Consider the following 15,322-nt stretch of genomic DNA (forward strand, 5'->3'; position numbering starts at 1 on the left):
TGTTTCATTTTCTGTTTCTTGTAGTTATCATTTTGCGAAACTTGGCGATCAGATTAATTTGAAGATCACACCAACCACTTTTTGGTATATCTTGAAAACGTTTTATTTCGGTTATGTGGCATGTAATAGGAGTTGAATTGTATATAAATGTTTTGTAAAAGTAAAGTGTGTTTTGTGTTGTACATGATATGTGGGCTTGTTGGCAAATTAATGTGTTTGATCATGACATGAATTAGTAGCCTTGAATGTGATTATTGAATTTGGTATGTGATGGCATCATATAGGTACTTGGTAAGTTAGATTAAGTTTCATATAGAAATTATTGGAAATATGTGATTTTGTTGATGGCTATTGTATAACATTTTGATGATTGCTTTGGATGTTATAAATATAATATAAGTTTATGCTTGTTGTCAAATGATAGGTTAATAGGTTGGCATTATGGCCAACCTTGATATGATAGAAATTGGTACTTGTATTGCATATTAGGCACATTTATGGCTAAGTTCTAGTTTGGTAGGAAATGGGGTTGAATTTTGGTATTGACTTATTGTAATGACCCAAAATTCACGGGCATCGAAAAAGTACATTATCGGGCCTCCGTCTTAGTAAACTGAGTCTGTAAATAATTATTATGAGTAATTGTGAGTTTAGTAGTATGCTTAAATAGGCTTTAATTAAGTGAAGTTAGCTCAACTTAGAGAAAATAGTAAAAATGACTAAATTGAATTAGGGGTAAAAGTTTAATTATAGATTAAAATAAAATAAAGGGGATTAAATAGGAAATTATGCCTAATTCATTAGGTGAGGCGGCAAATGGGAAGATTATTTATTTATTTATTATGTATTATATATATATATATATATTATTATGGTTTTATATTAAAATAGTGACAAATGTATGGTAGTGATAATAAACATGTGTAAAATACATGAAAATATACTTGTAATATATTTGTATATTTTCTTAAATAATAAGCAAAAGATATTTATTAGTTATTATTATATTATAAAATAAAATAAATAAAGACAAGTGTAAGATGATGATAAAATACAAGTGTGTTAATTAAAATATGTACATTTGTAATATATGTATTAAATTTACTTATTATTTAAGTAATAGATATTTGTTATAATTATATATTATATTATTGTTAAATTAATAAACAAATATAATACAAAGAAAGTAAAAAGGGCTAAAAGGGCAATTAAACCAAAAGCATAAGTTGAGATTTTAAGTTTAATAAATATATTATATTATTAAATAATAAAGATATTTATTATGTTTTATTATTATATATTATATTATTATATTATATATAAAGTAAAGTAAAGAAAGAAAACAGAGGAAATAGAAACAGAAACCAAAGAAAAGAGAAAAGAAAAGAAGTTTAGGTTTTCAAGGTTCAATTCCAAATTGGTAAGTTAAATTAAGTTTTTTCTTGTAATTTTGAGTTTTATGAATTTAAAACAAAATATTATTAAGTATATGCTGAAAATTTTGGAAGTTATTAGGTTTTTAGACATTAATTTTGCTAGGTAAAAGTGTGAATTAGAAATTGAATTAATAAAATTTCTAATTAGAATTGGGAGATGTATTAAATTGTAAAATAAGTTATAAATTTTATATAATAAGGACCAAAATTGCAAGAATTTTGAAATTAGGAATTTATGATAAAAATTAGATAGTTAAGTTTAAGTTTAGTTGAAATTGAGTAGAAATGAGGTATGAATTGAGATAGAAAAATAAATGAATCTATTTAGGATTAAATTGAAATTGGGATGAAAGTAAAATAGAAATTCAATTATTAGATGAAAAATTTATATTGTATTAATGATTATGGAAATTATCTTAATTTTTCGTAGCTAATATCGCACCCAAGGCATCTACGAAGAAAGGAAACGAAAAAGTGGACGAGGAGTAGACACGAAAAGCACGATTTGTATTACTATAATTCAAATTATTTATTATTAAATGCTATATTTAAATTTATATGTATGGTAAGTGAAATATAAGGTAAGTATTATTATTAAGTTGAAAGAAATTCAATTGAATGAAGAATATGTGTGTGGAATTGAAATGAATATTGACTTGAAAATGGAAAAGTGAATTTTGAATTGAATTGTGATTGAAAGTGAAAAAGTGAAATTGGAGACCATATTAACTAATCGGGCTGAGTCGAATATAGTTGGCATGCCATAGGATTGGAAGAGTTCAAGGATACTTCGACCTCGAGTCGATGAGACATTGGGTGTCACTATATTTCTTCGGATAGATTCGATGAGGTACTGGGTACCAACTTTCTTCGGCTTTGCCGATGAGACACTGGGTGTCAACTATAGCTTCGAACTATCTGATGAGGCACTGGTGCCATACTGGAGTGTTTGGTTGGATCCGTGTATCCGTCAAAGTCCGAGCTTTGTAAATAGGGTAAATAATGAAATGATAAACCGAATGAGTTGATCAATAAAGCTACTGAAATGAGAAGAAAAAGTTAAATTGTGAATTGAAATGTGATATGAGATTGAAGAATGAACCTAAGGTTCATGATGTGTCCAAGTTCAAATTGTGGATATATGATATTAATTAATGAATTGTTATTGTTGAAATATGAAATATGAAATATGAAATTTGAATTTAAATTTATATGTATGACTTTTGCATTACATGCTTATTATTGTTATAATTTGAATTATGGTAATACCACTAAGTATAAAATACTCAGCGTACGGTTGTTTTCATACGCAGGTTGGTAGAAGTCAAGAGTCTCGGTCCAGCATCCAAACGATCCCGACTCCAGCATAAATATTTTGGTGGTGTTTTCTTCCTTTAAATGAAAGTGGCATGTACATAGGGATTATAATGGTTATTTTGGTATGTTATATAATTTTGTTGTAAAGAAAGATATTTGGTGTTTTGATGATTTAATTAGTAAAATGGTAGAAATTGTTTATGGCATTGGTATTGAATTGGAATGGCTTGAATAGTTTATGAACTAATTAGAAATGATAATAGGGTTTTCATTAATTAAGTTGTTAAGTCAATATGTCAAGTATGATTTAAGTATATTTGAGTATATAAATGCATTGGTTGAAATCTTGGAATTGGTTTGGTTGCGATTTGAAATTTGCAGGGAAGGTTCAATATTTATAAAGAGGTTATATTGAATTTTTTAAAAAAAATGAATGAAGTCAGTTAGTATAAATTTATATGAATTTATGATTCTTTTATATATGTTCGTTATTTATCTAAGAATTATTTGTAAATTGTCCGAGATGTCCGATAATGCCTTGTAACTTTGTTCCGGCGACAGTTTGGGGTTAGGGGGCGTTACACTTATGTTTGTGATGGTGCCTTATGACATATTGGTTAGAACTAGGAAAATGACATATTTTGGCATGCTTTGGTGCATTTTCAACAAATTCAAGGATTGGTTAAGTGCATATTTATTGTGTATGTGAGAATTTGGTTTTGTAACTTGAATTATAAGGTACCTTTTGGCACATACAGGCTAATGCACGACTGTGTGTCACTCATGGGCATGTGACACAACCGTGTGCTCTGTTTTGATTCAGAAGTTTTGGGCCAACACAATTATAGAAAGATACACGGGCTAGCCACATGCTCGTGTGGTACTGTTCATTTGGTCATTAAATTTTTGTACACGGTTCAGAAACACAGCTGTGTGACTTTAAGTTGAAAATTTTGTATCTAGGTCCACATTGCTTCAGTTTGTTACACAGCTTGGCGACACGACTGTGTGACTCTAGGTTTACACTATTACAATTAGTTACAAGGCTTGGTGACGTGGCTGTGTGACTTAGGCACACACGGTTACAGTCTGTCATATGACTTGGACACACGACTGTGTGATCCTTAATTTCTGATAAAGTCCTACTATTTGTTAAGTTTTCAATTAAGATCCTATTTGATTTCAGATTAATTTGAGAGCTTTCGTAAGCTTGATTAAAGCTCGAAATTGTATGAAAAGCATGTTTTTTTTGAATGGTTGAGATATGATGAATGAATTGTTGATTTTTTTAATTAAGTTCACATGTTCTTGTTCTGTTTATTCTATAGCATTCTGTAATCCGATTTCGGCAACGAAGATGGGTGAAGGGTGTTACATTAGAGTTTCATCTAGCTTCTTATTGATAGAGTTGAACTTCTTAACAAGGATTGAGTTGATGCAAGCACTTTTAAGGTAGGCTCCAATCTTGTAGTCTTATCCTCTAAGAGAGAATATTCAAGCTTTATCTATTTTTTCAGTTTTTTATTCTAAAATTTGAGGAATGACTTTTCATCAGTTAGACTAGCATTAATCTTGTATATATGCTTCCATTTATCCAACATAGTCTTATAGGTCTCCATAAAATTCTATTGAGATCAATGTCTAAACCATTGACATCTTTTGAGTCAGTTACATATGAAGAACTAACTTGAATGGTAAATGCCACATATTTTCTGAGATGCTCTTCTTCCTCTTTCTCCATCACTACAAGTAACACATAAAGGCTTCTTATTCTTTTTCAAGGTATTAACCCACTCGACTTGAATGTGATCAAAACATCAAACTTAAAAATGATACCGATACAAAAATAATGTATCGATACTTTGACAAAGGTATCGGTACTTTTATGCCTAGTATCAATACATTCATTTTAATTTAAATTATTTTGAAACACCGAAGGCCAAAATAGTATTGTTACCTTTATGGGATATCGATACGTATTCTGAAATTTTTTAAAACATTGCAATTTGGTCTTTTTTAATGCTCGGGTTTATAAAAGAGCTTTCATAAGCTTGATTAAGGCTCGAGTTTAATTGTGTAAGGCTCGAGTTTAATTGTGTATCATAATATCTAGGTGTTTATGACATGATTGAATATTGGAATGATTTATTTATAATATACTTGATTTGAAATTTTAAGAATGTTGCAAGAAGGTCCCTATTCGATCTTGGGTTGACTTCAAAGCATTCGTATGCTCGTATAAGACCTGAGAAAGAATGTTCATGATATTCAATATTGTATTGTTGTTGATTGAAAGAATGTTGATGTGAAATGATGATTTTATTGTGAATTTGTTAGTAGTTGCTCTAGCAACGACTGTAGCATCTCATAACTCGGACCTGACGATTGGATTGGGCGAGGGGTGTTACATTATCCAATTTCCAACTATGCCTCAAGTTACAAAAGGAAGGAAATTTTTTTTTCTTCCTTCCATGATATTCACCAATAGATATTTATTACAATGAATAACATCAACAGTTGATTTAGCAAAGAATCTTATCACAAGAATGTAGGTAAGCTATCCCCACAAAATTAGTATGGACAGTTACAAATGGATGGTTGAATAACAAAGCTAAATCCCTTTAATGGATGTTAACCCTTTTCTTTCTCCATTAAATTAGCACATGCGCATTATCCTTTTTGTGTTGTTTTCTATAATATATAAAGTTAATCCCAAGGTTACCTCATTAGCCATTCTTCACTTTTTTACAATTGTTTGGCCGTGTCAGCTTTGCATGCTGTCGCGGCCAATTTGGTGTAATAAACCTCTCTCTTTGTTTCATTTTTGTTTCGGGCAAAAGAAAAGAGAGAAGTTTATTATTTTGTTTTTTGTTTTGCTTTTAAGGTATTCTTTTTCCATCTTTTAGGATTTAGATAAGAAATTTTTTGGTGTTTTTTTATAGTAATTATCCAAAAAAAAATGATGAAATACAACGGATTAGAGGCGACAACAAAGGTCGTCACACGTTCACTGTCCTCACCGTTATGTGACTCGAAAACAGAACAGTTGCAACGAATGCGATTAAAGCCACCGCCATTGATGATTGACAAGAAATTTCTATACAAGCAATTGTCCATGTTCGAGACCTCTAGGTTCGTGTTTCGTATCATGTTTTAGCTTTCTTCTTTATTTTTGTACCGTGTAATCGTGTCATGTCTGAGACTTTACATTTAGGGACATTGCTTGGGAAAGAAGGCGACGACAGATTCTTCGTCAAGAGAGAAAAAAAGAAGGGATTATCGTGAGTGAAAATGGGTTGACAGATGAAGATTTGTATGAACTTAAAGGGTGCATAGAACTAGGGTTCGGATTCAATGAAGAAGCAGCTCAAAAGCTATGCAACACATTGCCAGCTCTAGACCTTTATTTTGCTGTAAACCGACAGCTTTCACCACTTCCATCCCCTCAAAGCCAAAGTTGTTCACCATCACCTCCCTCAGTTGGTTACATACCACCATGTGTTGAAAGCCCTAGAAGTGAGCTAGATTGGAAAATTTACATCTCAGGTAATGTTCATTTCAATGCCAAAAACAATGATGTAAATCCATATTTGCAATATTGGTTATAAGGGATTATATATTTTGGTTTAGCAGGAGATAATCCTCAGCAAGTGAAGACTAAGCTAAGGCATTGGGCACAAGCTGTGGCATGTTCTTTGATGCAGTCATGTTGAAGTGTACATGCATGGTTTGGTATAGAGGCAAAGGATCTAAGGGAAAAGAAATTTTAGAGTAAGGAGAAAAAAGATAGTAAGAGAGGGTCTAAGGTTCCCATTTTCTTATTATTATACATCCAATTTTGGCTGAGATCCAATTTTGTTTTGTTTGAGATCACTTAGAGGGATTCAATTTAAATAAACAAATTCCATAAAACTTACCTTAAAAATATTAATGTTTGAAATTTTATTAATATAATATATATTTCACATATTATTAATAAAATTATTCTTATAATTCCATACTTTTGACATTATTTGTTATTAATTATTATTTTTAAATCTAAGATTCCAATCATAGCTTTTTATTCTCAAAAGTCAAAATGAGACTAATTATCAAATGTTAAAAGAATTTAAATTGTAAATACAACATTTAACCTCCTACACTTATAAATATATAACAATGTTTTAAGTTTAAATTTTAGATTTAATCTCTATCATTTCAATTTTGAGAGCTTTCCTATAAGGTAAATATATTTTTTTTTCTAAGGCGACAAATTTGAAGGGGGTAGGCAGGGCCTTGACCCCCTCAAATGGAAATTTATTTTTTTGTGAAAAGACAAAAAAAAATAAAAATTGAAAAGATTACAATAAAATGGAACTACATCCTCGTCGGGAAAACTTCAAACACTTGAAGACCTTCTCTCCTCTCTTGAACTCATTTTGTGATTCCATCAACTTCTCCATTATCCTCCCTAGGGATATGTCGAACGCCCCAATGTCTTGTTTTGGATAAATTTTGGTAAACTCTCCTGATCGAGTTGAGTCTAAATCATTACAAGCCTGATTTTAATTTGCTAGAACTGTCTCAATGCTATCAGTTTGAATCATCATGCTGTTGTAGAAAAATTGCTATTTAAGTCTTCTATAAAATGATAAAGTAAAAATTAATTTATGGTAAAATTACACTTTGACCTCAAAAATGAAGAAAGTTATATTTAATCGCTTAAAAAATGATGAATAATAAATTAATACATTATGTTTAATCCCTTTAAAAAATTATTATTCAATTTCGGCCCCTCCTAGTTTTCTTTTTGTGTTTGCCCCTGCTTTTTCTCTCTTTTTTGACATTATAAGAAATGGTTAAATTTCAAATTTGATCCCTTTACATTTTCTCGAGTTATATAAAATGGTCAAATTTTATTTTTGGTCCTTCTATATTTTATATTTTTAAAAATAAATTTTAAATTCTAATTTTTCTAAATTTTAATAATTATTAGTTTTTTTTCATTTTAAAATATTTTTTATAGTTTTAAATATTTTTAATATTTTTTGACTCATCAACGTCGATTCAACGTGCCACATCATCAGACAACTTGCCATGTCATCGATGACGCAACACGTTTTGATTGGTTGACTTCTTTTTAAACTCGTTAGCTATTAGGTACCAAAACGGGTAACAACGTAAAGTTCATGTACCAAAATAATGTAAAGTTCAAGTACCAAAATGAGACAAAAAAAGTTTAAGTACCAAAGTGAGAAAATAGATATAGTTTAAGGGCTAAATCATGAATAAAACTAAACTTAAAGTATAAATATAATATATTTTGATAAATAGACACTATTAACCCGATACATCTATAAATTCTATATAATAACAGTCAAATTTTAATTTTAGTCCCTATATTATGTTTAAATTTAAAATTTAATCTCTTTATATAATATTTTGAGGGCTTAGCTATAAGACACATGTCCCTTTCTCTCTCTTTTTTTTGACATTATAAAAGGGGTTAAATTTTAAATTTGATCTCTCTACTTTTTTTGAATTATATAATAATGATCAAATTTCAATTATAATTCTTATATTATGTTTAAATTTGAGTTTTGATCTCTATATTTTAATTATCGAGGGCCTTCCTATAAGACACATCGGTTTCTTTTTATTTGACATTATAAGAAGTGGTCAATTTTCAAATTTGATCCTTCTACTTTTTAAATAATATAAAATGGTTAAATTTTAATTTGGTCCTTATACTACATTCAAATTTGAGATTTAATCTCTATATTTTAATTTTAAGCCCTTTCAATAAGACTTCTGTCCTTTCCTTTTTTTTGACATTATAAAAGGTTGAATTTCAATTTTGATCCTCTATTTTTTCAAGTTATATAACAATGATCAAAATTCAATTTTGATCCCTATACTACATTTAAATTTAAGATTTAAACTTATATTTTAATTTTTGACAAACTCTTTATAAAAGAAAGTTCCTATGACCTTCCTATAAGATAAACGTCCTTTTCTTTTTCCTTTTTACATTATAAGAAATAGTTAAATTTAAAATTTCATCCCTCTATTTTTTGAGTTATATAATGATGGTTAAATTTCAATTTTGATCCCTATATTATGTTTAAATTTGAGATTTAATTTCTATATTTTAATTTTTCAGGGCCTAGACACATGTCCTTTTCCTTTTTTTGACATTATAAATAGTTGAAATTCAAATGTGATCCTCTATTTTTTCGAGTTATACAATAATAGTCAAATGTTAAGTTTAATCCTATACTATGTTCAAATTTGAGATTTAATCTTTATATTTTAATTTTGAAGACCTTATGGCGTTCCTATAAGGCACGTGCCCCCTTTTTTTCTTTTACATGATAAGAAATCATTAAATTTCAACTTTCATCCTCTATTTTTTGAGTTATAATGGTCAAATTTCAATTTTGGTTCTTAAACTATGTTTAAATCGCAATTTAATCTTTATATTTCAAATTGACATAATTCGCACCTCAACTTTTATAATGTCATTAGTTTAAATACTTTATTTTGATTATACTAAGTGAATTTAAAATTGTTAACATCGTTAAATTTTTTATTAAATTTAAGTTTGTTACAATACCTTTTTAGGACAATTCTAGCAAGCGAGTTTTTCTTTTTAAAGTTCTTGAAAATAAAATGGACTAAATTTCAAATATACAAAATTTTAATTAATAATTTAGACATAAATAATGAACCCACTACTTAGAGGGTGGGAATGGAGATTAGTATATAATTAAACGCGGGTAATACCTATATTAAGAAATTCTTAAATAGGTCCAAAAAAAAAAAAACGAAAAAGAAAATAAAGCTGTTTAGGGTTTTACGAAGGCAATAGTAAGTAACCATGGCTCCAGATGCTTCAGCTGCCCTTGCAGGTTCATACTTTCTTCAACTACGTATATTTTTAATACTGTTTTTCATTGTTGTTTATTTGGCTTTCTCATCTTCTATGTTTAAAGTTGGAAAATTGACTTAAAAAATTGTATACTTTAATGGGGATTCTATGTTTCTGTCTGTGTAATATTGATGCAAGTTTTCTAATTCTTCGGTTATATGTAGTTTAGCTGAACAAACATTTTATTTTTATTTTTTAAAATTGTACTCTGACTTTCAAAATTCAATGCTTGAAGATTTAAATTTTGGGAACTTGTTGATATCTTGATTGCAGTGAGGCAGAAAGTTCAAACCTTTTTAAACGCTGCTTGTACAGGGAACCTTGATCTTCTCAAGAGTAAGACAGCTCATGTTATGTTTTAATTTTACTATTCCGAGAGCTAAATATTATTTTGAAATGCTTTTGTTTTTGTTTTTTCTTTTTCTTTTTTCGAACTTTTGGATGTTTCGAGTAGAGATTGCCTCTCAACTTGATGAGGGGAAGGGACTGGCTAAAACGGTGGCAGATATTAAGGATGCGAACAAACGAGGGGCAATTCATTTTGCAGCAAGAGAGGGCAAGACTGAGGTGTGTAAATACTTGTTGGAAGAATTGAAGCTTGATGTGAACACAAAAGATGAAGATGGTATGCATTTGAGTTTTTCGTCTTACATAGTCAAAATTTTCTTAATACTCTGTTCTTTTTATGTGCTAAAAGATTCTTTATGTTATATTCTTGAATTAATTGAAAATGCAGGTGACACTCCTCTCCTTCATGCTGCCCGGCAAGGTCATACTCTCACTGCAAAATACCTTCTAGAGCATGGCGCCGATCCTGCTATACCCAGCAACTTAGATGCCACTGCTTTACATCATGCAGCTGGAATTGGTGCGTGCTCTTTAGCTTGTTTGTTCCTTTTCTAAGGATGGGGCTGTTATTCCGATGTGATAGTGCAGTAATCAGAGTTCAGTATGATGTTACTATGATCCATTGCTCATTGTTATGTAGTTTACTATAAAACAATTGATCTAGTTGCTACTGTACATGGTCGTTTGAACTCCCTTCATTATATTCTTTTCTTAAAAAATTATTCTTACCTCCAATTTACTACTTCTTGCCTGCAGGGGATGTTGAATTGCTGAAGTATATACTGGACAAAGGCGTCAAGGTTGATTCACAAAGTGATGCTGGTACCCCTTTAGTTTGGGCTGCTGGTCATGGTCAACGTGAAGCTGTGAAAGTATTATTAGATTATCATGCTAATGTATGTTCTCTTTTCATATTGTATATGAAAATAAAATAATTCTAGAGACTAGAAATTTTTTGTGTTTTCTTTAGGGACTCCTTTTTAAAAGTTTCATTGATGTATATTTGTCTTTTACTGCTTATGATGATTACTTTTGCAGCCAAATGCTGAAAACGAGGATAATATCACTCCATTGTTGTCAACAGTGGCAGCAGGTTCACTTGCATGCACGGATTTGTTGATTCAGGTTTGTCCTCTTTAATCTTCTTAGTGCTCCACTATGTCTGACTTTTTGCCGCTTGCTATAAAATGCTCGCTAATGAAAATTTTAGAAGAGAAATTACTAAATCTTTCGTTTTGTTTTTAGTAGCTTTGCTTGACAGGTGACTTCTAGATAGGAAGCTTGTTAACTCTATAAAAAATTCCAAAAATTCCTCATTTTTCATTTATTATCTTTGTTTCTTGTCCCTGCTAGTTGGATGGATTGCTACTCATTTTAATTTGATTTTAGAACATTTATTATATATATATATATTTTTCAATTATACCATTTCATTGTTGTCACTGAGTCTTGCATTTTATCATATGCAGGCAGGTGCTAAAGTGAATATTACAGCTGGTGGAGCAACTCCGTTGCATATTGCAGCTGATCATGGAAGCCCTGAACTAATAAACAGCTTACTGAAAGCTGGAGCTGATCCTAATGCCACTGATGAGGTGAGTTTAGTAATACATTCATTTTTCCAAAATAATAGACTTTTGAGCTTTAAAGGTTTTTCTAGTGATCTGTATGCTGTTACCTATTAGATGGTGAAATACCAAAACTGTTACCTAAAGGGATGATTCTTTTGTCTTCTTCAATGCCCTTGTGCGAATTTAAGTGTGCATCCGGGACTTTGAAGTTACGAAGCCTGGCAGCCTCGGAAGGCGGTGCCAGTTGCTTCTATTGATACATTTTGTGCCATATGATGGGTTTTCACTTGTGTCGGAGCTATATCTGCCTTCTGCATGGTCTTACATTACTCTTGAGCTGTGATCTAATCCATAAAGAAGTATAGTTGATAATTGATGTTTGCTATTTTGAACGGGACCTTGAGCAGGAGTTCGATAGAGAAAAGAAAAGGATTAGTCAAAGAAACTAAAGTATAACTCCTCAAAATGGCCAAAAAGAAAGTATAACTCAAAATTATTTATTTGTTGAGTTAATCCGGCATTTGTTTCTTTGTTCTTCACATCACAGGATGGCCTGAAGCCCGTCCGGGTTGCAGCTGCCAGAGGTCATCGTGGAGCAGTTGAGATACTATTTCCTTTGACGTCAAGAATCGATACCATTCCAGAGTGGACTGTTGAAGGAATTCTCAAATATATGCAGTTTGAAACTGACAAACAATTGGTACTAGTTTTTACTGTGAATCAAATTTGAGCATAATGCTTGATGTCTGATTTTGCTATGAATGCAAATTTTAACAAATATTGTTATCTTTATTTATTTTGAGGTGAATTTTGCAGGAGCAAATGAAAAAACTGACGGAAGCCAAGTCAACAAGGGACACTGCATTGCCGGCAAATGATCTCCCTGAGGTGTCTCCTTTAATCTATTTTGTGATTTTTGCTTGTTGATTCTGTCCCCTTTAATCTAAAGAAATGTGATTCACATGGTTTTTCTTTGTGGTTAACTGCTGCTTGTAATTTTCATAGAGTTTGAATTAAAGAAAGAGAACATATATTCTCCTCGTTATATGTCTTGAGTTATTTATCTAGGTGACACCCGAAACTAAGAAGAAAGCTGCAGAAGCCAAATCAAGAGGAGACGAGGCTTTCAAAAGAAAAGATTTTCATATGGCTGTAGATGCATATACACAAGTAAGATATTAATCTCATTCGTGAAATTGCGTTAAAGTAGTCATCCTTTTCTAATACAAGGTCGAAATCACCTGTTCCTAGACCCAAATTTCATTTTTGGAACATTTAACCATATCTTTTCCATCAAATCGTGGCAAATCCCGGAAACCGTACTTCTTGGCACTTGATTTCTTAACCTTGCACATCACATGAAGGCAAATGTGTTTGTGGCATTTGGTGAATTGAGTTTCTTTCTGCATTTAAATTCGTTAACTAGTTTTAAGAACACGATCTTGAGAATTTAATCTCATCTGCTGATTAACTTAACAGGCAATTGATTTAGATCCAACGGATGCTGCACTGCATTCAAATAGAAGCCTTTGCTGGATTCGTCTCGGACAAGCTGAGCATGCTTTAGCAGATGCAAGGGCTTGCAGAGCATTAAGACCAGACTGGCCAAAAGCTTGCTATAGAGAAGGTGCTGCATTGCGTTTGTTGCAGGCACGTTACAATCTTTTTACCACAGTTGTCGAAGTTTCATACTGGTTTTATTATTTTTGATATCAGACCATTTTTAGCCGCTCCTTTTATTGCAGAAATATGATGAAGCAGCTAATGCCTTTTACGAGGGTGTGCAGCTTGACCCCGAAAATAAAGAGCTCGTAAATGCTTTCAGGTCAGTAATTTCAGTCTTCATCTTCTCTGCTTAGGTCGTCGTTTTATGGTGCCTGCAAACTCAATATGCCTATTGTTAACTGAAAAATTAGTATTCTTTCCAAGCAACATCTTGATATTTGATTCCGTGGTTTTAATTTGCAAATTTTGCAGGGAAGCTGTTGAAGCGGGGAGGAAGTTTCACGGTACCGATCAAGAAAAATCTAGTTAGTTTTCTGAGCTGATACACCAAAGGTTTGAGAAGATATGATGGGTAACAAACCGTGCGGATTTTGAAGTTGGGAAGGGAATGTTTATTTGTAGAATGCTTTATCTGCGAAACAACACAACTGAAAGTTAATGAGCATGAGAATGTAAGATTAGCAGAACAAATTGGTGTTGGTATTCACCATGAGAATTGCATGCTTAACATCAAGAAGACAATTCAAATTATCAAAGTAAAAAAATTGAAACCTACCCTCAGCAGTAATTATGTTTTCCACCTCTTTTGTGGAGGGTTGTAAAAAATGGGTTTTAATGTTAGAATCAGATTAATCGACTCTCTAGGTAGTAAATTTTTATCATTTAGCCATTTACCACTCAATTTAGTTGAAGCCTACAAATAAAATCTATCAAAACTCCAAATCTGCAAAGATCCCAGTGCTTGTCTTCACTGGAATCTTAACTTTTTATTGATTGAATCAAGAACTAGTAATCTAACTGTTTAATGAAGTAATATTTTTATGTCAAAGAGTTGGAATAATCATGATTTAGATCTCTAATTAAGGCACTTTCACGCCAATTATCATGTAGTACATTTATTAGAAATTTAAATTGCGATTGCAGATACCTTGTAGATTGCATCATATTTAGTAAATTTAGCAACTTGCAAGCAACAAGTGCTGCTAAGTTTTATTCGAGAATGGATTTATTTAGTAGTGATACAAAGCATTTATTTGGTTGAAACTCATTTTAATTACTAAAAAGTGGGTTTAGTCACCACAGTTTACAAATTCATAGTTGACAGTGAGGTGACCTTGAGCATTCCCAATCCCATTTGTGTCAAGTTGGTTAAATACATTAACATCCAAATCCAGCCCTCCATTGCTGCATTGATCCACGATTCTCACCGTTGCCTGAGTTCCAGTGGCGGTGTTGGTCACCCTTAAGCATCGGCCACAAGCAGCTTGACCTTGAGGACCAGCAGGACCACAAAAAGCAGTCCATCCATATTTTTGACGCCATGCTAAGGGCTTACTGGCATCCCATGTGGCGCAGAAAGCACTTGCAGCAGTCAAGTCCCAGTTTATGTTCTGCGGATTGTAAAGATGATAAGTAGCTCTCACATTGGAAGCACTTTGGGCTGCCGCCGATACTACCACGCAAGCTAACACCATTATGCAAACTCTCAATTTCTCCATTTTTTTTTTTGGTTGCCTCTACATGTTTCCCAAGGCTCCTCAATTTATAGGGAATTTATTCCCTCAATTGTTCATGAGATTTCCCAGTGTCGTGTGATGACCGAAAGCTTATAAAATTCCAAGTCCGTAGTGAAAATGAAAATCTCCATTTAATTTTCTTCGGTACACTAATACAGATTCTAGATGATGACTCAACTATTGTGTCTTTCTTTGATTTAATTCATCGTGCTGTTCCGCATTTAACGGATGTCTTCTTTGAAATTTCAATGGCTGCAAATACTATATTTGTAATGAAATTCATTGTATTTATATAATCACCTATGTAGGTGAACATATCATACACAATTTTGAAATTATATATATTTAAATGGTATACCATCAAACTTTAAAAATCATTGGATGTAATGGTAAGACATTGCATTTGTACAGAAAAAATACATGTACAATTTTAGAGATAATACTGTTAAAAGAAATAGTCACGAGCTTTGAACATGAATCATAAAATAGACATATAAA

The 15,322-nt window shown here is 31.6% G+C and overlaps 3 protein-coding genes across 5 annotated transcripts; 2 read left to right on the top strand and 1 right to left on the bottom strand.

The window, feature by feature from the left end:
• Nucleotides 1–5,497: 5,497 nt before the first annotated feature.
• On the top strand, nt 5,498–6,660 carry LOC105783335 (uncharacterized). Of its 3 annotated transcripts, none has more exons than XM_012608731.2 (3): nt 5,498–5,885; nt 5,968–6,299; nt 6,387–6,660. In XM_012608731.2, the coding sequence occupies exons 1-3, from the start codon at nt 5,713–5,715 to the stop codon at nt 6,464–6,466; spliced, it is 585 nt and encodes a 194-aa protein (XP_012464185.1). In that variant the 5' UTR covers nt 5,498–5,712; the 3' UTR covers nt 6,467–6,660. The 3 variants fall into 3 exon arrangements, with proteins under 3 accessions (XP_012464185.1, XP_052482601.1, XP_052482602.1); XM_052626641.1 differs by having other exon boundaries at nt 5,986–6,299; XM_052626642.1 differs by having other exon boundaries at nt 5,989–6,299.
• Nucleotides 6,661–9,502: 2,842 nt separating this feature from the next.
• On the top strand, nt 9,503–13,862 carry LOC105783334 (uncharacterized). The gene is made up of 13 exons (XM_012608728.2): nt 9,503–9,643; nt 9,937–9,999; nt 10,118–10,288; nt 10,400–10,531; nt 10,768–10,907; nt 11,050–11,136; nt 11,481–11,606; nt 12,130–12,282; nt 12,399–12,470; nt 12,651–12,752; nt 13,062–13,232; nt 13,328–13,407; nt 13,560–13,862. Exons 1-13 carry the CDS (start codon nt 9,613–9,615, stop codon nt 13,615–13,617), a joined length of 1,386 nt encoding a protein of 461 aa, XP_012464182.1. The 5' UTR covers nt 9,503–9,612; the 3' UTR covers nt 13,618–13,862.
• A 391-nt stretch (nt 13,863–14,253) lies between these two features.
• Nucleotides 14,254–14,839, bottom strand: LOC105783336 (pathogenesis-related protein PR-4A). The gene has a single exon (XM_012608734.2). It carries the CDS (start codon nt 14,804–14,806, stop codon nt 14,378–14,380), a length of 429 nt encoding a protein of 142 aa, XP_012464188.1. The 5' UTR covers nt 14,807–14,839; the 3' UTR covers nt 14,254–14,377.
• Between the last annotated feature and the right edge of the window lie 483 nt (nt 14,840–15,322).

This window comes from Gossypium raimondii, chromosome 13, assembly GCF_025698545.1.
Source record: "Gossypium raimondii isolate GPD5lz chromosome 13, ASM2569854v1, whole genome shotgun sequence".
NCBI classification, from domain to species: Eukaryota; Viridiplantae; Streptophyta; class Magnoliopsida; order Malvales; family Malvaceae; genus Gossypium; species Gossypium raimondii.